Raw genomic sequence first — 27,953 nt, 5'->3', positions numbered from 1 at the left:
TAGATACAATTCTCTTGAGTTTTAACCCAGTGGCCTCCCCATTATTACCAGCACCACCACCATGCAGCTTTGTGTTTGAAGGCCCATTTTAATTCTGTAATTCAAGCTGTTGTTGTAGATTCGTTTTCAGTCTCTGACCCTCTTCGCTTCCAGGTGACTGCATTTTGAACTTTTATTTACAGGAAGTGCACATTCATCAGACTGGTGAGAAAATGTTATACAAACACAGCATGCATAAACACAAAACAGTGATGGCTATGAGGGGTATCAGCTAACATGGCACTGTAACTTCATTACACCCTCATTTATGTACTTCACTAATGAGACAAGCACAGGTGTCCAACACGGTCCCTCACATGAGATGAATAACAATAATACAGTCCAACCTGCTTTAGCCATGCTTGGTATCCAGAAGATATAAGCTGAAATCCATCTTTTGGCATGTGTATTCGGGGCTAGGAGAGAATAGACATAAAGAGAGACCTCCTTTTACACTGGGACCTAGCTAACCTAAGTCTAAATTCTGGAGCATTTTAAACAATGCAGATTTTTTAAAGCCACACATGAAGGTTTAGTCCCCAGAATAGTTCTTGTTTACTGCTCTGATATCAGCTGCTTTAAGAACACTTTTTTAATAAACTCACAATTTTTATGTTTTCCACCATTTTACATTTCAGTTCAGTATATACAGGTAATTCTTTAAATTTCCACAAAAATGAGCTTGGATAAGCACAGCCTCTGTGGTGGCTGCAGTAGCAAAGACTAATGGTCATTAATGCTTTTGACACTACATAAAAAGCAGATGGTGTCAAAACAGCAGTAGTCAATTATGAGTGTTTACACAGTCACCATCCTCAACATGGTCAGACCAGACACTGGACAACATGAAGAGATGACAGAAAATTCCTTAAGAGGTGCAGCCTTAATACCAGGGTAACAGGTTATAATACTTACACACAGCCATAAATTATGCCTCAAATCAACAGACAAATATAATCTCCCCCCCATTTACTGTTTTCATGCTTTATTGGATTGAAGAAAAGGCAAGACATCAAATTGCTCCAGAAACACAAAACATATACAGCATAACTTACAGCTAGGAAAAAGTATGCAACAAACCCCAAAACACTGCCTAGCACGACATTTATTTGTAGTTCAAATATACTCCCACATTCAAGTGGATTCAAGTGTTCCCCCCTCCCCAAAAAAAGAGATGCTTAGAAATTAAAATCACATCTAAACAAGAGGACCAGACAGAACATCCACAAACACCAAATCCAGAGATTTTTCTTACTCCCAGAAACTACTTCACAATCCTTTTCTTAACTCACAGTACTTCCTCTCCAACCAGATGTGTGCCCTACCACTCCTTCTGGAAGGCTGAAACAAACTTACTCATTTTCAGAATGGCTTTATTGAAGATGAACTTAAACTTGTTCTTGAGTCACCACAATATTTAGTTTGTACAAACTGCATCCACTTTGGTACTTGTAACACCAAAAAATACAATTTGTTGGAGAGAAAAAATGTGTTACGGCTGAACGCCAAACCTTCACACCTATGGTGGGCAGCCTTGGAATTTGAAAATAAAATAAGAACTACAACAAACTAAAATCTTGCCTCTAAAAGGAAGTACAAACTCAGGATTTTACAGAATACTTTGAGCACTTGTTATTTTTGCTTCTTTCCAGTTTCAATTTAAATCCTCCTAAATATTTCAAAGTAGTAGTAGTAGTAGTAGTGAGATTATGCCCTGGTGTCCTAGCCAATGATCTCAGAACATGAACTTTAATAACCACCATTGTGTTGATAAATTAAAGTCAGGTATGTCTGGTTACTGCATTCACTTGGATTGGACTTGCAATGCTTAACATATTAACAAACTGTGCTTTAGGAGACTTCTCACACAGCTAGAAGCATCATCCTCCAAGACCTAATCCTTCCTTCAGCACTAATGTCACGGGTGGTTAGTCTCTCTAGGACTGTAAAATGGGGACAACACTCATTTAACCTACCTCACAGGTTTGCTGAGAGGAGCTCTTGACATTTCTACATGCTTTGGAAATGGAAGAAACTATATGAAGTGCTGCATATCTAGCAAGAACACTACAGAAATACACATTTTACTTCTGCCTCAAGTTTCTTTTTCAAAGTAGCACAGCCCAGAATGTATTTATCCAGGAAAAAAGTCCTCATAAACAAGTAGAAATAACAATAATTTGAAAATCAGTGTCAGAAGTAGAGAGATCTGAATACCAGACTCAGATGTGCTCAAGTTCACACAACAAATTGTTGTGATGATAGAAACAAAATTGCATTCACAACAAATTGTGAATAATTACTTCATTTCTTTCTGTTTCTGTCACCTAACCTACAAATTAAAGGATAACAGTCAAGCTCTTTGGACAAAAGGGCCGCTTAACATCTGCTTAGCCCATCAGTCCAGAGCAGTCTGAATAACTGATTTAAGACACTGACTTGAACCATTTAATTTGAAGACCCTGGTCCTGCAAATACGTAAGTGTATTAACAGATCTGTTGCCAGCAACAGCATTACTCTTAGCAGAAGTGTTTCCAGTAGTAAAGATAACACTGTATTTCTATTTAGACAACTCTTACCAACACAATTTTTGTGACTCAAAAAAAAGTTGCTTGAGTATTGTAATAAAAGCAATCAGGACTTTCAGCAGATTAGCAGCTACTGAAAACTCAATTTATTTTTCAATGCTGACTAGTGAAACATAAAAATAGGAGAAACTAAGACCCATCACTCACCCCTCAATACTGTATTTGCAAAATCCTCTCAATGAGGTATGTCTTCTCTGCATTTGCCTACTCTCATCTAAGAAGAAATGAGAGACTACACAGAAGAGAAGCAAATTTTACCAGTACGAGGTATGTGTGTCATTACCCACATGCTGCTGCTTATGCCATTAAAGTGGGACATTTGCACAAGTGAGCCCCCATTTACATCAAAATAAGCAGAATAGAAAAGCATAATTTAATTAAAATTTCTCAGATTGATGATTGGTTCTAAAAGTTTAGCCAGTCTCCTAAATTCTGAATTTCTGTGGTTTTCCAAGGCACACTGTAAATGATCCCTAGGAATGCATTCTTCAGCACAGAAAGGCAATTAAAGTAATACATCTGGTGAAAATATTCTGAATTGTAGTATCCCAATGACAGTAGACATGACTATAAGATGACTGCCAATTAAAAAAAATAAAATAAAATAAAATTGTGCCACTTCCCTCCAGCCTTAAAAAGATGTGGGACCCAGAAAACTGTCTTGTTTGAAAACTGTATTAATTTATAAATCAACACTAAACTCTTCCATGATTATGATCCATTCAAAGCAATTCCACCAGCAATACAATTAATTGCCCAGCAAGACCTACTAATTTTTGTATTTTCATGAGCACACATCATTTATGCTCATGGTTCAATACCATTCATAAGCACATATTTTCTCTTAGCATCTGCTCCAGCATTTTCCTAGACTAGAAGTCAGGTTGCTTGGGGAATTTTGCTCTTTTTCAATAGCACTGACAGTGATAGCTTTCCTCAAAAAGTAACTCTGAAAGCACTCAAACTCCTAATTCCTATCATGCTATTTTGTGAATATTTCACATTTTGATTTAGGTGAGTGACTAATTTGTAATATAACCTAGTCTATCTCCTTTTCCAAAATGTTCATGTTCATTTTTGAGGCCTTGCTCTAAAAATGAGCCTTCCATTACCACAGATGGCTTATTCCACAACCATCAGCACCTTACTCACAGTTCAGAAATGCAATTTTACTGTATATGAGATCTTTACTCTTGCTCTCTAGTCTTTCTGGTGTCCACAGAACTTGCTATATATATGTTAGCCATACATTAAAATTATATATATTTCATCTGTCCATAAACTAGGGAGCCAAAATAGCTTACTTTGCTCATCTCTTTGTCTGTAACCCCTGACTTTTTTTTCTTTAGTAATCTACTCTTCCATTTTTAAGTCATTTGATTTCTGCAGTCCCTAGCAAGGCCCAGAACAACAGAATGATTCTTGAGAACAAGTCAGTAATTTAAAATTCAGTGGTATCCTCTCCACTTCTCTACTAAGGCTGATTTTCAGAGGACATTTAATTACAGGCCTGAGTTCCTATTTTCTAAGCCTAAACACAACCCCTGAAGGCTTACAAGATTTGAGTCACAGCTGGAGCTGTGGTTACTATACAGTTTAAATATCAGCCTCTTTACTGTGCAATTTGTTTCGAAAATCAAATCAGATGCTGTGTCATAAACAAGTGCTAATTAAGTATTGAGCGGAAATTGGGCTTTTTTGTGCAAGAAGGGTTCTTAAATATCTGCATCTTCACTTCCATAAGAAAGGATAAATATGTCAAGAATGATAATTATAAAAGGAAACCTACTATGATACTTCCAAGGCAGTACTGCTGCTTCTGCATTTCATCTGTTTCCATGTAAGAAGAAATGGGGGGGGGGGGGGGGGGGGGGAAGTTGAGACCTGTATGAAATATATATGTACTAAGAATCTTATTAATCTGATCATATCACCCATAATGCTTGCTGTTCCCTCAGAGAAGACATTCACTCTGGGTTTCCATCACATAGGATTTAAACAAGCAAACTAAACTCATCTCTCTCCATCACTGCAAAGCAATAATGAAACTACTTATATTACCATTTCTTTTAAGTCATGATCTACACACAGTATTTATTTGACAATAGCATTGAATTCATTAGATATAACACCTTGTTTGATAAATATCAAGTGAAGAACAGGAATAATGCATTTTAATACTCTGAAGGTTGCCTCTGAGTAACAATATTCACGACTCCATTAACTAACAGGCTCTCGGCTACAAAAGTAGAATTAGATCTGTCAGTCACTGACATGGAAGGGCATGGCCAGTTGCACTGAAGATTGTCCAGCTGAGATGACTTCCACAGAAAGGAAAGTATTCCCTGTGGCCTAGAACTTGTAATGAGTTTGTGTCCATTACAGCAATAAACTGAATTCCTATTACAGAACATACAGCTTCATGGTACAAACAGATCCCAGACTCTACCGCCAAAGTATCACTCAAAATAAGGCACAGTTAGATCTGTGGACTCCAACAAAATCACATGATTTCAAAATCTTTCATTGTTATTAAGAGAAAAACCCATGCGCTAGCTGATCCTAAAAGCTTAAGTTGCCAATATTTAAGTGTGTCCTTTGTGAGATTTTGTATAAAGAATGAACAAACACTACATCAGCTGACTGTCAGGTCTCACAGCTTGATACAAGCTCCTTCAGAAGGACACAGCACTCTGGAACAGTAGGCTCTGAGTGCCTGTGAACTTAATGAGTTCACTGCACGTGGTGAACATGGCTACTCCAGTTCCGTAATGAATCTGCCCGAGTTCGTTGACTGAGATCTGCTCAAAACCAACTCCCAATGGAGACTGTCTATTTATACTCCTTGACAGACAAACAGATGCAAGGGTTTTTTTATATCCTTCAAGAGCAGCAGCAACCAGGTAAATAAACTACTTCTGTAACATGAAACACTTCTTTAGGGCTCACAAGAATACTAAGCTACAGTACTAAATGAAAACCAAATGGAGACCCATGACAGCACTCCATTAATCTCTGAACACAGTAACAGCAAGGTTGCACCACAAACATGCTTACTCAAGCAGTGTGGAGATTCTCTTTGTGCCCATGCTTGATTTCACTACCATTTAAAATTTTAAGTATGAAATTCAAGTGATATATTCAGCCTCCTTCAAGACTGCAAGATCTGTGGTGAAGGCCATTTCTCATGCTACTTTCTGAATTTGTGCCAGGTAAGTATCCAACAAGAACAGTGGCATTCACAGTGCAAGCATTTATGTATAGAACAGCAGCTGGAAGCTTGCCCAGAGATCAACAAAATGAAGCTGCTGTTTTTCAAGTATTGTGTCTCTTTTTTTAAGTCCATAGAAAAGTCAGAGAGCTCACCTGGATTCTAATTTTACACTGAAATTCAGAGCATCAGGAATAGAAAGTTCTGTACTTAAAAAAAAGTACAGCCAAGGCAAACCAAACTAAGTTTGAAAAACTACAATCTCCATAATCAGCATAAGAACCTAGAGAATTAACTTTCACCTTCCTGATCTCCTGCTGAATTTTAGGTAACAGACAAAAATGCATGCAGGAGAGATGGGTTACAGGTCTGTGCCAACTATCCTGGGAGGAAATCTGCAGTTCACACATTAAACAGACAAATCTGTAAAAGGAATACCATTTTTTTTCTAAAGAGAAGGAAACACTTTGAAGAGCACACTCCAGCACTCCAACACATTTTCTGCTTAGCTACTGAGCTCTTGTCTTCTGAGCAGGCTCCAGCACTAGCCAAACATTTTCCTGTTCAGTAAATTAACCAAACACTTCCTTTTGCAGGAATGGCCATTCTGCCCAAATACATTTCCCTTACAAAGCATTCTGCTACAATTACAATGCAGGACCTTTTCACTCATCAGAAGTAACCTGGAATCCGTAACTAATTGCCTCAAAAACTTACCAAAATATATTAAATTTCTTTTCCTTATGTAAATACTCTTTGCCAAGTTCAGCTCTACGACAGTTCTCAATTCCTGTCACAGGATGCAAATGTTCCTTTGCTTGGCTTAACTAGAGCAAACTCCTCCTTCAACCAAGAAACACCAAAGCATCACCTGTTGTCTTGGAGGACAACAATGCCAGAATGAAACAGAGGCAACAGCAGCTGCTGAAGACACCTAATGGGCACCCCCTGGTAGCATCCTCACACAGCACAAACATCTGTAATTCTAACCATAATGAATCTAAAATGTTGGAGAAACGGCTGGCCCAAAAAGAAAAAAACAAAGTCAAAAACACAGACAAACAGTATGTCCTGTCTCCCAAGAAAGGAAATCTACTGAGACTCAGTACTAACTATTGCCAAAATGAAACAGTCACAATGGGAGGCTAAGTAAATCTACTCCCAATTTAGAACAAATGAGAATTAGTCCTAGACTAACCCAATCTTCTTCTTTAAGAAGATCACTGAAGTCCAGACAAATTAGAAGCAGCTAAGCATTTGATAGATGACATGTAGGAAGTTACTAGTTAAAATGAAGAGGATTAGGATTAATATCAGAGTTATAAGGAGGCTGAGAAACTAAAATCTCTAGAGCATCACAGGCAATTTTGAAAAAGGAACCATTAAGCTGTACAGAGAATGATCCTTGTTGAAATCTATTATTGTTCTTGAAATTAATGTTAGATACTCTCATTAATGGCTAAAATACTCTAGAATTACCAATGTGCTAATGAAATTAAAGAGGCATCACAAATATACAGGACAAAGAATCTTGAAGATTTGGTAACAGAACACACGATGCATATAAATCATCAGAAAGTTACATTACTTCCATTATAAATGAGGAACTCAGGAACTGAGAAGAAGGAAAGAGGCCCTGGGATATGTTACTCATTAGATAATGATGGCTCACTCATAAGATGTGGCCACAGAAAGGGCAAATACTACTATAGGATATTATATAAAGTAAAAAATACGCAGAAGAGAGGAATTAGGATCACTGCTTTAGTACAAGGAATCCATAAAATATTTCCTGGAATGTTCCGTATAGCTCTGGTCATTTGTGTTTCAGGGAGACTAATCAAATTTTGCAGCTGTTTAAAAAGGTCCACTAAGATGATCAAAAGTTCCAGGAAATGTCTTACAACAGAAGAAAAAATAAATTAAAGAATGCTGGTCTAGCCTGACCAGATCCAGCATCGAGCAGAATACAGTTGCCCTCCACCAGTATCTGTAGATAAACAGAGGGGAACAAGGAGAGCTGTTTAAGCTCAAGGACACTGGCGTATAACAAATGAAAATGAATTAGCCATGAATGGAGTTAAGCAGGAAAATAAGAACGAGGATTCTGACTTTCAAAGTAGTCAAATTTGGAACAGCTCTGCAACAGCATAGCAAAGAGAATTCCACTTAGCAACTGCTTTCAGTAGTTTGCAAAAGCTTTAGAGAGTGCTTTGGTTGCCAATATCAGACTTGAACCCATGCTCCACAAGACCTACTCCAATCCAACACGGACGTGTCTTCCACCGATGGACCCTTCATCATCTCTACATAAATTGTTGGTTTAAGGTCAGTGAGATCATGGGAATACTTTCTTGCCACAAAAAAACTGCAGGGTATTTATGCTTGCCTATAATAACAGCTGTAACAAAGTACTAGAGCAATACACTACACTGGAGTCATCCTATTCAAGAGAAGAAAAAATAAAAAGGAAAAAGTTACAAAAAGAAAAGGAAATATAGCTTTTTGTCCTTTTGACTACAGTAGCAACAGGAAACACCTTCTGTCACATTTGAAGAGGCTGTTAACATTTTCTGGATTTCTTTCTGTTGAGATGCTTCTAAGACTCATCTTCTAAACAAGATCGATCCATCCTTTCTTGAGACTACACCCCCTTCTCATTGTTCTAATTTGCAGGAGATGAATGATAGCAGGCTGCATTTCTCAATCATGCTGACAGTTTTGGCATATAAGAAGGAAGGGCATTGAGCAGACCCAATGAACAACCCCTCTGGAGAATAGCCAACGTCTTCCTAATAGACAGAATTCAAGGCCAACTATCCATAAAACTAAAAGCAACTCCCACATAAACACTGCTCCATCCTGTATTGCTCTCACAATAAATTACAAAAGATGTGTGTAGAGAAGGAGACTGACTACATTGTATGACAGACTTTCATGATAGACCATTTTTCTCTGAAACAACTAGAGACTGTTCTGGTTGCTGTATGAGCAAGCATGGAAATATTCAGACTCTTTTCAAGTCACCATACAGTCCAGCCCTGATTAGTATCCAAGCAAAGACTGCCATCACCTCTCTCTACAGTGTCTCAACCATCCCACTACATTTGGGGAAAAAGAACTCCCTCAATTCTGTAAGAAAAACTATGCCCTAAGATGGAAATATCATGAGCGAGTATTCCTACAAACAGAAAAATCGCATGTAGAGCACAAAGCCAGCTGACAAAATTCACACCAGAGTTCTGCACTGTCTGGTGTTATCCAAATTCCCTCTCTACTATCTTCCTCAGATCTGGTTTGCTTCAGATGCTTCTGAAGAAGACAGGTCCATCCACACTATAGTTAAATGAACACTTATCATTCTGCTAACATACAACTGCACTTAAGAACTTCATTCCTTTGTAGTAAGCCCCTGCAAGTTTTCTCTTCTCACCATGGGACGAAGCAAATTAAACCAGCATTAGGTCTTTTTGCTGCTTCTAGTCCAAACTGGTTACACCAGTGGATTCTGCCAAGAGGCTACGTGGCTTCTGCTCACAGACTGAAAACACTTCTGTCCTTCCCTCAAGAAGACTAGAAAGACCCCTTGCTGAGCTTTCCCATTCTTCCTCATTTTCTCTTTTCTGTTGCTCTCATCAAAACGACTGCACAAGACTTTGTTTTAGCAGTGGGGGAAGGAAAATTAAATCAGATGTTTCTCAATTTTTAGTACAGAGGAGGACTAGAAGTAGTTAGAGAGTGCAAAATTATGATCAATCATTAGTTTCCAAGCAAAATCACTGTGGAAAAGTGAAATAATTTAAAACTATAAGTCATCATGTCTGCTTCTGAACCCTTCTGCCATCCCAGCTAACAAATCTGGCTGTGCACGCACAGCAGCAAATAGGCTGAGCACCCATTGGTTAATGGGACCACGGAACTTGCACATCAAAGAGAAAAAAAATGAATTTTAATGCAGTTTTTAGAAATACTTGTCATTGTTTCAGCATTGCCATTTAGTGAATGGGACCGATTTCTCTCTCAGTAGGGGATGATATTTTAATGATGTAACAATGTACTTCCCAGAAGAAAGACAAGCCTCATGAGGCAGATTAAAACTAAGAATATTCAGATCCCATTAAAATCAGACAGTTTCAAGCCATTTTTAAAATTAATTTTGTTTAATGATAAAATGGGTTATCTTAACAGGTGGCTAGCCAATTGTAAAATTAACCAAAACATGGTCAGAAGCACAAGGGTAGCTATTAGAAGAACTGTTTTCTTTGTATTCTGGCTTCTATTATCAGTGTACCATATCACCCTATACAAATCCCTCCAGTCCATGACCCCCGGCAAATTTTTGAGCTTCAGCCTTCTCTTTCTGCAAGCAGGGGTAGATTTGTCAAACACCAGAACTCCCCAGCACCTCAGAAAAACTGGCATCAGAAATGCTCTGTTGTTTAATAAGCAGGAAATATTTAATGCAATTCCCAGGATGTTTCTTTTCAGCCATTTCTGTGGTATCAAGAAGTTTTTCACAGCACTAATCAGTATCCTGTCAGGGAAACAGCTTCATGTTTGATTGCTTATTAATTGTATTTTGAGCACTTACTCTTTAGCTGCAGCCACTGGACGCTGCTGTGCTACAATTAATTTTCAGCTTCCACAGCTGAACACACAGTGGATTCAGCCCTTCTGTGCAAAATCACTTAAAATGTATAAAGAATATACCTTGTTGAGCATCTCCTGAATTGCAAGGAAGAAATTAGACTAAAGAAAATACTCAGTACCGAAATACCAGTTAACCTTGCTACTGAGGACAGTTAAATATTACACAAATCTTACTAGCATGCATGAAGTTTAAGATGACACAATATAAGCAGACAAGGAAGTGAGAAAACAGCCTATTCCATCTGCATTGATGAATTTAGCATGAAGATTTTTCTACAAAAAAATCAAGTTGCTCAGCTTGCTGGTTTTGCCAGTCTTAAATGTGACCCTAAATACTGTTGCAGTAATCACTGAGAAAATGAATATAACAAGAATATGACAACCCATACAGATGAAAAAAATTAGTGGAATCCCTTCACACAATACTTGGTGAGAATTCCTAATTTTCAGGTATAAATTACTCTTCTTGTAACAGAAAATAAGTATCTTTCATTAACATGTTTTGTGCTACAAACAAACTACCCACACAGTAAAAGCCATAGAAAACAACGGATGAACACATTCACTTGACAAACAAATCCACTTAACATTTGTATGCCAGGAAATACTTTCTGATCGACACTTAAAATGTTTTTGGAGTGTGAATGAATTTTAAATGAGACCAGACCAGGAAGTTTCCTCAACCATTTGACTTTTTGTCTAGAGTCATTATTTCTGTTACCTCAGTAGCTGCTAGCACTGAAAATAAAAAAGAAAAAACTGTAACTTTATATTTAATCTCATTTATGGCCCAGATATCAGAGTTTGGAGCATTTCCAGTGGCCAAGCAAAGATGACCATTCGATTTTTTTCTTCATTAGGCACCTCTTAAAGAGGTGATCTCCGAACACTGTACACTCCTACCTTACCTCTAGACATGATACTCACCTATGGAATAACTTTATTTTCTTCCTCTAAAATCCTCGTTACCTTTTTGCATATCACAAACCATTTTAGGATACTGAGAATGCTGAGGCCACCATACATCTTGTATCTTCCAAAGACTATTTAGGAAGCCCTCTGCCTAACCAAACTTTGTGGTTAGAACAGTCTGCTTTATCTCACTAATGAGAATGATAATTTAGTACCAAATACTCATGAGGAATTATAGCTCTGCTGACTGGCAAATAATTTGCCAAGGCAGATTAGTTTAGCTGCATAAAATAAATATCCACCTGCACATACTAGCACTAATCAGGGCGTGAAATTAAACTTTTTATTCAGTGGGAAATAACTGCTGCAAGGCGGCGATTTAGTCTGGGAAGCAAATATTAAGGTCAGTCTATTCTCTCTGATGTTTATAGTACATATTACAGTGCAGAGAGCATGGTGCAACAAATTTGGCTTTTTAAGTCTATGAAACTAAATACTTCAGTGATGCGATAGCAAATTTGCCATTTGCTTTTCTAATTGCATACATTTAATGGAGCAAAGTGGTTGAAATGAAACATTACCAGAAAAGTGAGGGTGAATTTACTGAAGTACCAAAGGCCTGCACAAAAATCTACAGCATGAAGTTTGGGGTAGAAGAAATTTAATCAATGTTTTCCATACAATATACTAGTTCCAACCAACACCCAAAAAACCAGGATGCTATTTCAGTCCCGTTGGAAACACTGGTAAGGGTAGGTTTAATATTCAAGCAGGATTTGCAACCCCACATTTAAGAGGCAATGTTCTGCTATCCCAGCTTACAAAATAATTCTCACTTTTTTCATTACATCCTTGCTTTGGATATCCAGGGTTCTCTGTCTCAATGTCCAGGACACAAATATGTTGCTGGGAAGACTGCAAGGTTCTCAAAAGATTTTTTGAAAACTAGTTAACAAATAACAGGTCTTAAAAATCCTGTCCTATTGACACCATGAATGAGATAGGTTCAGTGCAAGCAGAGTTTCTTTTAAAGTATAAGCCTTTGTCCATCTGTTCCATATATATACACATACATACAGTAGGGAAAAAAAATCCAACTTTATTACCCTTCAGTCTGCAATTACACTGACTATTTTTTACTATATTACCTGCCAGTTATGTGGGAGCTCCTACAAACATGCAAATATAAAAATTTATGAACTTCAGAGTTCCCTCATTAAAAAATAAAACAACCAACAACCAAAAAAACCCAAAAAACAAAAAAAACAACAAAAAATTTAAAAAAACCAACAAAACAAACAAACAAAAACCAAAACAAACAAAAACAAAAAGCACCAAGAAAACCCACAGATGCATCTTAAAACACAACCAAAAGGCTCTGGCTCTCCTATGAAACTAGAAGGTTCCTAGAATCTCATCATCCAAAAGGAAAAAGAAAATGGTCTTTTGGGGGTGAAAGAGAAAAAAACCACAAAAAAATCTCAGACTGACTCCTTGGTATTCATGAGCCAGGAAATTCAGTGAATCATTGCAAATTAATTAATTCATAAAAACTGAGAAAGTGAAACTCTTAAGTATCAAGATGTTGCCTCTCAAATGGTCCTAGTTGGGAACTCAAACTGGTCAGGTATTGTTCCAAGCACTGCTAATTAAACACAACTAAAGTTGTCACTAGTCCATTCAAGAAAACAGATGTCGCTTCATAGAGCTTTGATATTTTTCTTAAATACCTTTCAAAATGAGGAACAAAAAATATGAACTCTTATAAAAAGGACTTTATTGTATTTTTATAGCATATTACATACCTTGTAACAATCATTCTGTTAAGTGTGAATGTCAGTTTTATTTTCTGTCCCTTTTTTCCTGGCTATTTACAAGCTTTGTAAGAATCGTTCCTTAATTAAGTCTAAACATAGTTTTATATAAATGGATTCCTGGAATTAAAAACGTTCAGACTTAAGAAATGATTGTTACAGAGACTGTAACAGGCCGTAAAAAAGAATGCCACTTTAAACAAAGATTTCTCATTTTAATTAAAAAGATAATCATCAGAACATTCGTATACTTAACAGAACCATTTGAAGCTACTTTGAAAAAATATCTACTATTCTATGCAGGCTTATGTAGTTTACTTTATATGGCATTTAATCAAAGTCTCAGTTGAGCCTATCATACTCATACTTTAAATACTGTATCTACAGTTTCAAACACTTATTCAAACTTGAAAGTTACTTACTGAGCACTTCAATTTCTTGTTCTTTTGTAAATGATTATGACTATGGAAATACCATATTGCTGAATGCATAAAAGCAGAGTTCTCTATGGCAAGAGGTTTTGGGTGGTACTTCTGTGTGCATTTTTTTAGGCTAATGGGCACGTTCACCTCCCCCTTTAGCTTGTGCATCAAGTTTCTTATACACTGTACTTTAAAAAGAGTGTACTTTCATCAGTAGGACTGCACAAAAAAGAAAAGAAGCTGAAGTGAACTAAGACAGGTTCCACTCTGGTAAAATCCTTGCTGCAGCTGCAGAACACTGGACTATTTAACTTAAAAGATTGCATTTTAAATCCATGAACCATGTTTCATTAAAAAAAAAAACAAACCAACAACCCACCAAGAAAACTTTTGAAAAATGATGCGCTGAACCATGATACAAGACACTCATTCACCAGTGAAAACAGTCTTCCCTTGTGAGCAGTTGCTTAGTATTGTGTAGTGTCAATACACAGCAATTTAATATCAGGAATAAGTTAGGTCTTACTAAGACACAGAGGTAAATTGAGTGAACAAATGAAATTAAATAAATTACCTAAACCTTAAAGTATTAGATTATACATATTGTACCTGACCAGGTATTGTTCCTAACCAGGAAACTGGTAGCAGATATCAGTTAAATGCAATACTGCTTCATTGGCAAGTAATCCAGCCAACACCAGCCAGTGAGAAGGCAGCTGCCCTTCTACTCCCATCAAAAAATTGCACAGACATGAGAATACAGAAAAACAACAGAGTACTGTTTGTCTTTCAAAGCATGAAATATAGATGCTTCAAAGTAAAATAATTTCATTCATAATATTAACACTGGATGAAGTTTTCCCATGATACTTTTCTTGGACATTGAAATGAAAATCAAATCACCAGGTCCATCTTGCCTGATACACTGTGATTCAAGAGAGATGCTCAAAGTCAATGTGAAAAACTAAGTACTGACATTTTTAAGTGGAAAAAAGTATTATTTTCTAGAGAAGCATGAACAAACTGCCACTTAAAGGGCTTATTTTCAATATGAAATGAAACCTACCCCAAACATATCAAAACCAAAACTGTCTCTCCTGCTTTTGATAATAGGCCTCATACCTCTAAAATGTATCTGAAATTTACCTACAATGCTCCTTGGGAAGCTCTTAGGGAAAATCAATAATTAATAGCAAAGCCCACCTCAAGCCAAACTGTGAGCCAGCTAATAAGGAAGATGCAAATGAAGCATATCACACACTCTGATGGACAAGGTAATCCACTGTGAATGATTCAGCATTAGCTGAGAGGATGCACGAGCTGATCTGCTACCTCTGTGAGGATAACTGCACCAGTGCCATTACTGCAGTGCCTGAGCACTGAGTGCTACAGGGCAAAGACATTTCCTAGGAGAGCCAAAATGATACTAGCAACTGATTCCTCCTGTATCCAGATGTGTCTATCTGTGCCACCCTTCCAGAAGGCCCCACCAAGTCTGACAAACACTTTACTCCATCAGCAGAATTAAATTAAGAGCCACGTTCTGGACTGATGCACACTAAAGCAAAAACCTGAGATGTTCTTAACAAAACCTTTGCTTACTCTACTCTCAACCTGTAAGCAAAAAACCCCTAAAAATTCGGAGTGGACAGAGGGAAGCCACATCTTTCACTGCATGTTTTACAAGCATTTTACATACAAGAGGCACTTGAATAAAACATGAAAGAACAGGGGTTAGCTTTTAGCTCTCAGTGCAGCCTGCTCTTGATAATTCTTCCCTTTATCTGGTGCTCTTAACAGACGTATATCCCAGGAGAGCAGCTTCCTCTCATGGTCATGCCTCTCCCAGTGCCAGGGAGCTCTATTGTTCGAGTGGGACATTGCCAGCTGCAGGATGGACAGAGATTCCCTCAGCCTCCAGGCCCAGTCTTACAGATGATCTCAAACCTCCTGGACTAAGCCCCTGAATGAGAATCTTAGCACAGGGGGTGAAAAAAGTAACGTATGAGAAGTCAGCATAGCATGTTCACAATGCTGTCCGGCAGCAGACAAGAATGTTTCAGCAGAAACTTCTGAGGATGTGAAACTCACTATCTAGAGGCAGGCTATGATTACCAAGCCCAGCCAAACACAAGTGCAGCAGGATCTGGGACACTCCTTTGGCCAATCCCACACCAAAGAGGGCCGTTCATTATCACTAATTGCTATCTTGCCGATTTAGGTGTCCATAGCCTTTTTCCACTTCACCTAGCTGAGACTCTATAAATAATCTGGCAAACCTGGAGACTACTAGCAAACGGGTCGAAAAGTCTCAAGAGAGAAACAAGTTCTTCCAGATTAAAAACCAAAAGCCAAACAAGTGTTTCGAAGCTCAACTAGAGATTAAAATTCGCAGCTAGTATTTCCTCAATTTCATTTTGGGATATGTTCTGAAGATTTAACAGAATTCCTTCTTCCTGATGAGCTCAAGTTTAATTCAGTGCCACCAGAAGCACTAGTCCAAAACAAACTTTTAGCAAGTGTTGCCAGTCATTTAAATTATATCCTTAGGGAAAGAACAGTTTGGGGGACCTGAAATTAACATTCAGTTTAGTTGCCAACACTTGTTTTCATTTCTAAATTTTACACTACTGGCCAAAATGCTTAGAAATATCAACAAATGAAGAAAAAGAGAATGAAGCTACAGTTTAAGTGCACCATGACTCAAATCTATGGAAATTAGCCATATTTGAAGAGCATCGTGGATGCACGTACTGTTTTCCATACCAAAGGCCAACTCAACCTAAACAATGTACGTGCTCCCCGCAGTCACTATCGCTGATGCACTGCTGCAGCAGGTGAAACACTCAAGTGCCAGTATTTAGAGATCTCACAGTAGAATGGGAGGAAAAACAAAATTACAGAGGGATAGTGAGCAGTACAGAAGGTACTAAGGTGAACAAAAAAAGAAAAAAATCCAAGAATTACATGCGCAAAGCCTGCCGGTGGCTGTGGGCCCCTCTGCCAGGTCCTGCCTCACTCCAGTTTAACTTCTCCCGCTCCCAGGTGGCACCTGCAGCCCCCTCCCCTTCCTCCCACTGCTCCCTCTGCCCGGATCTGGGGACCCTGCTCACTGCCCTTCCCGCAGGCAGGACGCCCCATCCCCGGGCCCCGCTCATCCCCTTCCCCCGCCCGCCAGCCCAGCGCCCTCCGGCCCGCTCCAGCTGCGAGGCCCGGGTCCCCTTCCCCACCGCCTCCCGCTCCATCTCCCCCCGCGGCCCCTCCATAGATAAACAGAGGTGCCCCCACCCTCCACCGCCGCCTCCGCCAACCCCCGCGGACCCTCACCATGAACTTGAGCGCCTTCTCCTGCAGGACGGCCTCGGCCGGGTCCATCGTCCTGCGGGGCCGGGCCGGGCCGGGCCGGGGCCGCCCCCCCGCTCAGTGAAGGCCGCAGCCAGCGCAGACGGGAACCTGCGCTGCCCCGCGCCCCCCCACCCTCGCCCCGCTGCCCTCACGGCGCATGCGCCACTCCGCAGGCCCACGGGAAATGGAGTCCCTGGCCACGTCCCTGGCAAAGGTCCGACGCGATGAGTAAAACTACAAATCCCGACAGATTCCGGAACTGGGGCACGCTGGGAGCCGGCTGGCGCATGCGTTGTGTGCAGTGCAGGGGCCGACGGGGGGTGTAGTAACGTAGGGCCGTGACGGTGCGAGGTGCCGGCCGGGGTGGGATGGACACGGCCGCTCTGGGCAGGCGAGGGAGGGAGGGAGATGAGGTGTCGTGCCGTGCCGTGTCGTGTGGGCACTTTCCAACTCCAGACCTTCCCTGGGGTGGAAGGTACGGCTGGCTCCTGAGTCAGCCTGGCGCTCTCAAATGCCCCCGGGAGGGCTCGGCTGCGCTCCGTGCTCGCGCGCTGTCGGTGTTGGAGTCGATTGTTGCTGCTAAACCTAAACTGAGCCCCGTGCACCGGGTGCCAAAAATCTCTGGTGAAAAGTCACCAGACCGAAGGTCCGCTGGGGATGTGAAGCAGGAAAATTTGCATCACTGGAACGGATCATTCCTGACACCATTCTTGAGAGATGTTTGTTTGAAGCCATCCTGTACATAAAAACCCTCCCGTGATGCTTTGGTGCCCTTTTTCTAAAAATGTTTCTACATCAATTTTCCCTGAAAATTGGACAAAGTTTTCTTTGCTGTACTAAGCAGCAAAGAGAAAACAATAATTGATCAGTGTTCCTTGACTAGCAACTGCCTACAGACAGGAGATTATTTACCATATCCCCTCTGTTTCTCTGTTGCACACCCTAAAAGACCAGCTCACGTGGCGGCCATTGCTTCTAATCCTCTTGTTTATTAAATTTGTCTCATCTTTTTCTACATTTATCACAGTGCTCAAAAACTGAAGTTGCCTTGTATGGAGCAGCAGAGGGAAATTGCTTCCTGTGGTTTTAATACCAGCTATAAGACCCTAGTAAATTTTCACTTCTCTATAGCAAACACAACACTGATTTCTAGCCAGTTTGTCATCTACTAAAACACTCAGGTTCTTTTCCTTGCTGCATTTATATATTTGGCTATGCATTTTAAGTGAGATACTCTGAATTTCTTCCTATTTAAATGCAAAGAAGCCAGCCACCAACATCAACATCATCCTTGCATGCCCATATGCAGCTCAAACCCATTGTTTTCATTCCTGTGTTTGACACAGGAACAAAAACGAAGCTTCAAGCAGGTACAAAACCAGTATCTCTGAGTATCAGAGTACCAGTCTCTTCCCTCATTTTCTCTAAACACTCCATCTTCTCCAGATTTTCAGGCAAGATGATCAGAGAGAAAACAGGATGCAGAGAATGTGCCCATTGCTGGATTCCTCCCAGGGACATGTGACGAGGTGGTGCCTCACGATCCAGTGCCAGGAGTGTCTGTTGCAGCCAGTGACCCAGCAGAGGTGGCAGGGAATGTCAGCCTGTGCAGGGTGTGATGCTGGCATGATCTACACTCCCAGAGCAGTGGTCTAAGAGAAGGAAGAAGAGATAACCTGATGTTATCCCTCTACAATCCCAGGGCATAGAAATCTCCCAAATAAAGCTTCCATGTCACCAGGACAAGAGGCTGCCATTCTTGGACCGACCCAGCCATGCCCTTGGCCGTCATGCTTTAAGCCCAGACTCTTAGCAGTGAAATGCCTGAAATTCTTGGCTCTAGTGGGGCTGGGCACTTTCCAAGCTGCTGACAGCACTGAAAACACTCACCACGATTATATAAATAACAGTAATTATAATGAGGGAATCCTATAATTACAAAGGGAGGGCTCCTGTAACAGCACTGAAGGCAACCAGGGGCTGCTGGTGCTTGAGGCAGGACTCTCCCATGTCTCCTACCTCCAGGCATCCTGCAGCTGGCTTGGGATGTAAATGGATCCTCCTGGTAGCAGTGTGGCAGGCTCAGGGCTTTGATTGCATGGTTTATTTGTCAATAATATCTGATGCTGGCCTAATTGTTGGAAAATTGGAAAGTGTAGTGCTTCAGCACTAGGCACCAGTGTCCCAAAGCCCTCCAGGCTGATTGATCTGTCTGGACTGTAACTTACAGGGGATTAATGTCCCTGAACTACATGGAGCAAAAACTAATGAGTGTTTAGGTGCTGGACTTAAACTTGGAGGTAGAAGGTCATGGCTTCACACTGCCATCAGGACACCACAATGCAGACCCACTGCAGAGGGACAGGGCAAGAGCCTCAACCACAGCACAGAGTGACTTAGGAAGGACTCAGAAAAGTAGCACTTGGCCCAGCAGCACTGAGCATGGAGTAACACCTTGTGGGAACCTCACCCTGGATCTCTGCATCTGCAGCCTGACCTTGTGACCCCTTCCCATCCCAGGGATGTTCCCTGCAGCTGAATGGCCAGCTTTCTAAATCCTCTGTGGCCAGAGGAGAGAATGGTCAGCATGACAAGCTGTGACACCATCAAGGTGTCACATCACACAGTAGGCAAAGAGACATTGGAGAGGTCTGTGCTGTGTAAGGCAGGGAGAAGGCGCAATTCAACAGATTTACAACCAAACAAACAATTATTTGTTTGAATTGCAGGAACTGAACATGTGTAGTCAGTGCTGTCTCTGCCACAGTAGAGCCACCCTGGCCAGGTCCTCTTTAATTTTCCTTGAAACAGCAACCATACCCCCCTCCCTGCCCTCCACCCCCTTGCTGCAGAGCACGTTGCATGAAACGAGCCCATATAGCGCTCAGGGACCTCACCATCCTTCCAGATGAAGGATGCTACCTAACAGTAAAGATATTACTGTGATTATTTTTGCAATAGCATATTGCTCTGTGCATTCTGGACTCTGCGGACCACATCCACGCCTGGTGTAACGCCATGTTAATTTGCTGTGGCAGTCATTAATTGGGTAAGGAACAGCTGCTGCTTTGATTCAAGTGAAGCTGATTGGGTCAGTAAGGAAGTGGTTAAGCGATCTGCAGCAGGTACAGCCCTACCTTTCTCTGCACTCCAGAGGGGTTTCACTTCTTGTCCCAGTGACCCTTGGTGGAAGCAGCAAGATTTGGCCATGAAACATTAGGAAACTTTAATCAGTGCAGTTCCTTTGGGCATTATTGCCTGAATTTTAATATTTTGAATAATAAAGGATGCTTTTAAATTAAATTTGTGGAGTCACCATCTGTGTGTGTTTGGCCTTGTTTTCCTCTACTTTGGCAGTGCCTTGGCTTCATTTTTTCTAAGTTGGAGCAAAAAGGAAGGGAAGTTAAAAGAAGGGAGTTCACTGGTGGAAGAATCTTCTGTTGTTCCCTTTGTCCTGCAAGAACTTGGCGGCAGCAGTGGCAGCAGCTGCTCCTGGGGCTGTGTTTCGCAGTGGTGAGCACACAGGCAATCTCTGATAACACAGGACCTTGTGAGAAGGTGACAGGGACCCCTGCACCCAGAAACATCCCAGTGGTTCAGCTCTGCCTCTCCAGCCCAGCTTATCCCTGACAGTGGCATGCTTCACACAGGGCTCTGACATCTCAGTTAAAGGTGCTTGGTGTGCAGGGGCTTGGGGAAACTGAGGGCAGAATAGCTCCCTACAGCCTGTGGGCAAAGGGGCCTTTTTAGGACAAAGGGACACCTGATCATGCAAGAGCAAAGGGAGAGAATCCAAGACCACACAGTAGGAATTAAATTCACTGAGCAGGACAGTACTCATTACCTGGTATAAGAAGATGTGCAAGGCTGCACGTATGGAGAGTCTGACCAGAGAGAAAGGCTTGTCTGCAGAGAAGCCACAGTAGTGTAGGCTGTATATTACCATTTACAGGTTGAGCTGGTTTATCCCCTGTGCTGCTGAAAAGGGGAGCTGCATCATCTCTCCTGCCTCTGACAGCCACATGTTTCCTCCTCTCACCTTCTTCTGGCTCCAAAATCTGTTTGCTAGCACAGTGAGCTGGTTTAGTTCACTATAGTGGCAGGAAAATTATACTCGGGAAATGTAAACTAAACACTTCACTGGCAAGTCAAACTGGCTTTTTCTTGTGACCACACAAATGGCAAAGCTGCTGTAAGGGCAGGTGGGACTGGGGCAGGGAAGGATAAGATTGGTGCCTCTCAGTCATTGGGAGCTGGTAATTCAGCAAATAGAAGGTGTAAAATCTCTTGTCTTCACACTTGTCAGGATCTCCTGACCCTCCTGGGGATTGAGACCCCTCCCTGCACTAATAGCATCATCCCTAGCTCTGGAAGTCCAAGGCAGAGTGTCTTGGGCAGGGCAGATCTTAAGAGTTTGGAATCCTTACAGGGATCCTGAGCAGATTAAACCCGACCTCACTTCCCAGTTTCCCACCTTACCATGGTGGCTGCATGGTGCTGCTCCCCTACCAGATTCACTTGGCCACTGGGAAGCAGAAGATGCTGAAGCCCTGATCCCAGTCCTCTCCATAGACTCTGTAGGTGCTTTGTTTAAAGTATGGTTTAAAATAAATCGGGGTGACAACATTCTTGAACAGGTACTACACCGACTGTTCAGCAGCCTTGCCAGTCTCCGTGGTCTTCCAGAGGCGCCGGTGTGGAGCACCAGACTGAGGCACATACAGAAATGTGCACCCCAACTCCCAGCCAGCCAGGTGCCCCCCCACAGATCTGGAAGTGCCTCTTTACCCTTAAATCAGCTCCTTCACTCTCTGAGGCCTTGCTACCTCCCTGGGATGTGTCCTTTGGTGTTTGCGGCACCTTCCATCAGCCCGTCCTTGACACAGCAGCAATGACAAATTCATCAGTCCTTGGGCAAACACGAGTCCAGAGGAGCATTGCTGGGAGCTCAGTGCTGCTGCCAGAAGGGTGGCAAAGGGGAAAGAAAGATTTCTTCTTATGAGGACAAAAAACAAACCCAAACCACCAAACCTGACCCGACAGAACAAAAACAACCCCAACAAGTACCTTGTAGTCAGAACAGCCTTTTAAAGCCTCATGAATATTTAGTTTGTCCTCATGTAAAATATATGACTTTGTGTAAGGATCAGGCAAAGGAGGTGCATGATTTTTTTCTGATTTATGGGCCCAGCAACGGATTATTCATAGCAGAGCAGCTGTGTGGAAAGATTCATCCACTGCAAAATGTGATTGTACATCAGGCAGTGTGAGGGAACAGAGCTATGACTAATGGCTACTTTACATATAAATGAGAAGGTTTGCGCTAGGAACTGTAAAAAAAATACAATCGTTCAGCTGACGGGCCTGGCCTCTTTATCGAGACTGCTGCACAGGGGCCAAGGAAAGCCAGGAATAAGCCTGGCTGAAGGCACTGCCTTCTCTCACATCCTTCAACGTGCAATAAATGAGGCAACAGCAGTCAAGACTTCCAAGGGCCAAATTTGTTGCTGGCATCAATCTGCAATGAGGGAAGGCAGATGTTTCTCCTCCTGTTTGAATGGCCCTGAAGTCCCTCTGGCCAGGCTGGGATGGACCCTGCTTTGAGCATCATGCTCAAAAGCAGAGGGGCAGCATGAGCCAGGGTGCTTGGCACAAGCCCCAGCATAAACCCTTTGCTTCCCCTCCCCACTGTGATCACAGCACCCCCCACGCTCGCTCTTCTAGCCGAGACGGGTTGTCTAGACATTGCAGATGTGGACAGATGTTGGGGCCGTAATTTATAACAATGGCCTCCAGAAGGCAATTCCAATTTGTTTCGCTAAAGCTTTAAGTTACAGGCAGCAAGATCTCCTGTAAATACTCTTGACTTACATAGCAAGTACATAAAAGAGTTTTTCTGGCAAAAGCCCACTTGCTGCAGTGACTGTGCCTTTCTCCATATCACAGAGGCTCATTACAATGCATAGATCCAAAAGCAATTGCCCTCTGCCATGGACCCAATGAGTCCACGAGTGACCCAGGTTCCAGGAGCTGGCAGACATGCAGCTCTTAGAACTTGCTTCTACAGCATCACTCACTGCTCAGAGGAGGAGTTTGGAATCTTGCCTGCAGAGCTGACCCACTCATTTATATGCACCCCATTCCTCATGGGGTATTTTCCTGCCATTTGGTGCCTGAAGGAACTCAGAAAAGGAGATTTTCCCAGCTCTTGAAAATACTCCCAAGAAGGCCACCTCTCCTAAAATAAAAAGGCCCTCACAGGAAAGATTGCCCTCTAAGAAGTGACACACACAGCCTTGTCTCTGCCCTGGTTCCTACCAATCCCTTTCAGAGCAGCCCAGAGCAGGCATCACAAGCCCTTCTCCCTCTGTCACCCAATATCTCAGACACCACTTTTGCTGCTCTAACCTTCCTGTGAAAGACAACCATGGTCCCAGTTTTGCAAACCTGCAGCAGATACCATTACAATGAAGAACCCAGAGCTGTGAGCCTGCAGCCATGGACAAGGAGGGCACCAAAAAGTCACAAGCAACTACTTTGACCACTTCTGTCATTCAAAGCCTTCCAATCAGGGATTAGACAAGCAAGGGGGAATTCCTCCAACACTGTTTCACAGCACCTACAGTTCATCTGATTGCAGAGTCTGAGGGGAAAATGCAGAAGCCCTTTAGCAATTATTTGCTCCTGCAACTGTGTTTGCGCAGATTGTTCCTAAATTGAGCAGCACAGACTTTGTCTCAGAGCACTGAGTTGCTCTGCAGTGATTGTATTGGTGCACAGGTGCACGAAGACCTATGGAGGCGTGTGCTGAACTGGCTGGAAGTCCCTCCAGCAGTCCCTAATAAATTACAAAACTGGTTCTAACATCCAGCAGCCAGACAGGCCCCAGAGATCCCACTCTAGCAGATTCAATCATACTAGGAGCACTACCAAGAGGATCACTGCCCAGGAAACTCTCCTTCATTTCAGTCTATATGGATTTCCATATTTGTAAGTGTGTCTGTCTCATTCATGTCCATGGCTAGGCCATCATACTGGTGAAAATCTGTAGAAGAACTCTGCATGTATAAAACCACCAGAAAACAGAGACATGAGGTTTTATCTCATGTTCATTAGAGGTAAATATATTTGGAGTCTGGGAAATAGCATATGGCTGAAATTCCACCTTCAAGAGTCCCAGCACAGGACATCAGCCAAAAGAAAACTAAATTTCAAATATATATATATATATATATATATATATATATATATATATGTATGTGTGTATGTATTTAACTTATATATATTTTAAACAAAGAGCACAGAGTGTGACTGGAGCACAGCTAGCAACTATGACCATTTTACCCATAAAGCAAGATTATGGAGAAACAAGACCCTCTAAAGTCTGGAAGACACAAAGTGCTTCAATTAGAGGACATTTTAGTGAGGTTTGGTTGAGATTAGAGACATGCTGCATTTGAATTTGCAGCTGAAAGTCTGCAGCCATGTGAGAGAGTCCGAAAGAGAAACCCACCAATCTCCCAAAGGACTGGGAGCAGAGACCAAACCATCACAACCACACTCTGTAAAATTTGTGTCACTTTGGTTCTAGAGTTTGCAATTAAAGCAATGGGAAATGGCAGTTTTCATGTTTTCAGCCAAATTAAAAAGTCTTACTTTCCCCCAGCCCCCAAAAGTTTAATCTCAGATTTAATGAAACATTTAATTTGAAGCAATATATCTTAATTTGTAGGGAAGCAATTTATTGAATTAAAGTAAATAAAGTAATAAATTATTTATTGTTCTTTAATTTTGAATTCTTCAGCAGAGCAATTGGCTGTATTCAAGGAAAAACAAATGTCTGAGCCCCCATTTAACTTCATCTGCAAGGAAAATACTTGATGCCTCTCTCAACTCAGTGTGGTGCAGGAGAAGGTCTTGAAGGAGAGGCTTTTCTAGGAGGGAATCAGACTTTTGGCACTCAGCTCCTTTTGCAACCACAAAGGCACATTTCCATACTGCTTTGCATACCTGTGATTATCAGTGCAGGGGAGGCACAATGGTGCTGCGGCTCATTCTGCAGGCATCATCCAGACCAGCCCAAGGCAGGCAGATGGTTTCATCCATGGGAATCTGACTTGGAGACTTTTCTGTGCCATGTAGGATAGTGCACAGATTAGGATCCAAAAGTGTGTTTTCTCCATTTCAGCTTTAAAATGGGAAAGCAGAGCAGGGCTCTTAGGTTTAGGTTACTCTTCCAAAGCGTATCACAGTTGCAAATTACATACCCAATACCTGCCTGGAGCTGTGCTGTTCCTGTCAAGGGAGAAAAGCCAGATTTTAATGGGAGAGGACTGGGCAGCACAGGAAGGACAGGACCTTTGCCTCTCTTGCACACTTTGTGCCCTGAACCAGCTTCCAAAGTAAAATACAGACCCACATACTGCCTCTTCACAGGCGCTTCAAAGCTGCATACTTCCTGACCCAGCATTTCCAGATCCTATGTCAGATCCTAGCAACTGGTGGAATAGAAAGCCAAGGTTGAGGTGCACAGATGACCCTAAGGAAGAAAACATGCCAGACCCTGCAGCTTCCCCAACAGTCAAGAGGGTAAAGTGGCCCTTGGACTAGTCAGCTCCATGGGCATGAAGCCTGGGGCTAGTACTGCTGTTTCCAGAGAGCTGGACTGGACGATTCCCTCCCCTGTTTGCTCAAGCACTTCCAATTAAACCCAGTGGAATTCAATCTCTTACTCTTAATAAACTTCCCTGTTTCCTTGCCAACTCCCCTCCGGACACCAAGACGCTATTACTCCAAACACAACAGGAAAGGGCTATTTTTTTCTGCAAACTTTCTGACTGAAGAGGCAAGCATGATCCCCCCTAGCAGGATCTGAGCCATTAGGATCCATGAAAATTAACTGCAAATAAACATTTGGGGAGGGGAGGGGGAATGGGGCTGCCAAGCCACAGCAAAAAGGTTATGCACATGTTTCCCCAGACAGGTGAACACCTGCAGTTGCTAAAGAGTGTGTACCTGCACATGGGACCCAACATGGAATTTGGGAACTTGTGTTCTGCTGTGAGCATGTATATCTCCAAGGATGCTGCCCCTTATTTCCATGCCACCACAGGTCCATTTTCATGCATCCCAGGCATGCAGTTCTCTGGGTGGGGAAGCTCTAACAGCCCCTTTCTTGTTGCTAGCACCACTCTACAGCATGCTCATGTAAGGAAGCTCCACAACCCCCCCTCTCCAGCCTAGAGTCCTCATCCCCACGTGCTACATCTCCATTGCACAGACCCAGAAGATTAATGCAGCCATCTCCCCTTTCCCAAAGCCCTGGTCGCAGCTTTGTGAGGCAGGAGCCTCCTTCTCCGCTCTCCTCGCCCTGACAGATGCCTCAGAGCCCGGGGCCGCAGTTAAGGTGACAAGATTCAGCAATTCTTTATGAACATTTCATTCCCGCTCGCTACACGACGTAAATTAGATGGTGTGTTACATTCGGGCAAGAAGCACGATATGTCACTGTGGCGCCGGCCCATTGGATGGAGAGGCTAATCCTGCCGTGAATTTCATTACTGCTTTTATGCCATCGGAATTAGCTCGGTGACAGCGAGCCTGATTGTCTTTCACTAGGGGTTTGCTGGGGCACAGGAAGGCTTCCTCCCTGATGGGAGCACTACCAAGTGACCCCACTCTGTGGCCGCTCATTGTGCCTTCCCTGGGGCAGGGAGGGAGCGGTGTCCAGCTCATGGGGAGCTGTGATATTCCTCTTCCCCAGTGCTCACATAAAGAGATTGAAGGATGCCCTTGCATGGGTGTGGCCCTTGCATGATGACAGCCCCCCATCCCTGTACCAGGGAGGTGTTTATCCCTCCCCCTCATTTTTGTGTTCACATAGGCAGCTGTCCTGAGAACCCTCTTTTTGCTATGATGGATTCCTCATTGTCCAGCACACGCCTTATCAGGTACCAGTGCTTAAAGCCCAGAGCCTGAGAAGCAGGGACACAAACTGCAATCCGTGCAGCAGCTGGGCCAAACCCAGTTCTCATATCAGCGTCTGCACTTGCGAGCTTCATGCCTTTGCCCACCGTAAGAAGGGGTGAATGAGAGGCACAGAGCCATTTCCCATCACTCAGGCTCAGTTAGGCCAAGTTTCCTCCTGAAGCATCCTGATGAAGAATATCCTAAGTCTGGGTGACTCAGCAGGGACTGACTGACAGTCTGCTGACTCTAGGGAGTGAAGCTGGACAAGTTGAATATGTCCTGTGTTTGTCACTCTATCTCTCCTGTTGTAGTGTTACTGCTAATCAGGGGGCAAAGCCAGGAACACACAAGAGCTTTCCAGGGAGCCAGCACTTACCTAGGTGAGATTGCTGGGAGGTCAGACACCCTGAGGGTAGCTCCCAGTAAGAAGTGGCAGAGAGAAATCCGGGACATGACACCTGGAGAGCCCAAGTAAAACAAAAGTAGGGCTGGCCACCTGCACATCCTGTATCCACTTAGCAAGTTGCACATTCCCTGGTGAAACAAGGGGTCTCAGAAACATGGTGTAAGCTGTCCCCTGCAGACCCAGCCATCGGGAGTCTGCTGAATCTGAGCACCCACATTTCATAAACATCATGGCTTTAGTACTCCAAACCTAGCTTCTGGAAGTACTTTCTTCCTCCCCAAAGGCCTCTGACAGCCACAGCTCACTCCTTCCTCTCCATTTTTATGTTCTCTCGCATCCATCCTGCCCATCCCCAGTTTGCATCCAGCTACATCTGCTGCCTCTCTCCCTTATGGAGATAAGATGTCTCCATACACTTAACCAACGAACACCCATGTGCAGACCCACATCTGCCCACTTCTTATTGAAGCACTTGACCTTTCTCCTGGTGCTTTTGAGCACTGCTGCCATTTACAATGTTTAAATGTCAGTTTGATGCCCTCCAGAGGTCCAGGGGACTGAGCTACAAAACACTTGAAGGTTGCAGATGACGTTGG

General features: G+C 42.4%; 1 protein-coding gene across 6 annotated transcripts in view; it reads right to left on the bottom strand.

The window, feature by feature from the left end:
• The window catches only part of BTRC (beta-transducin repeat containing E3 ubiquitin protein ligase), a 112,438-nt gene extending 95,366 nt beyond the window's left edge, over window positions 1-17,072 (bottom strand). For 4 of the 6 annotated variants that reach the window (XM_033065607.1, XM_033065610.1, XM_033065611.1 and 1 more), the window contains exons 1-2: window positions 16,965-17,072; window positions 387-455 (exon numbers count right to left, since the gene is read on the bottom strand). In XM_033065607.1, coding sequence (XP_032921498.1) covers window positions 387-455; window positions 16,965-17,012 — 117 coding nt within the window. In that variant the 5' untranslated portion in view covers window positions 17,013-17,072. The remainder of the gene's footprint in view (window positions 1-386; window positions 456-16,964) is intronic. The other 2 variants (XM_033065609.2, XM_033065612.1) reach the window with 1 other exon arrangement.
• Between the last annotated feature and the right edge of the window lie 10,881 nt (window positions 17,073-27,953).

The sequence above is a fragment of the Catharus ustulatus genome, chromosome 8 (assembly GCF_009819885.2).
Source record: "Catharus ustulatus isolate bCatUst1 chromosome 8, bCatUst1.pri.v2, whole genome shotgun sequence".
In the NCBI taxonomy this organism is placed as follows: domain Eukaryota; kingdom Metazoa; phylum Chordata; class Aves; order Passeriformes; family Turdidae; genus Catharus; species Catharus ustulatus.
The sequence above is the reverse complement of the archived record's forward strand: the minus strand, read 5'-3'. Positions and strand labels throughout refer to the sequence as shown.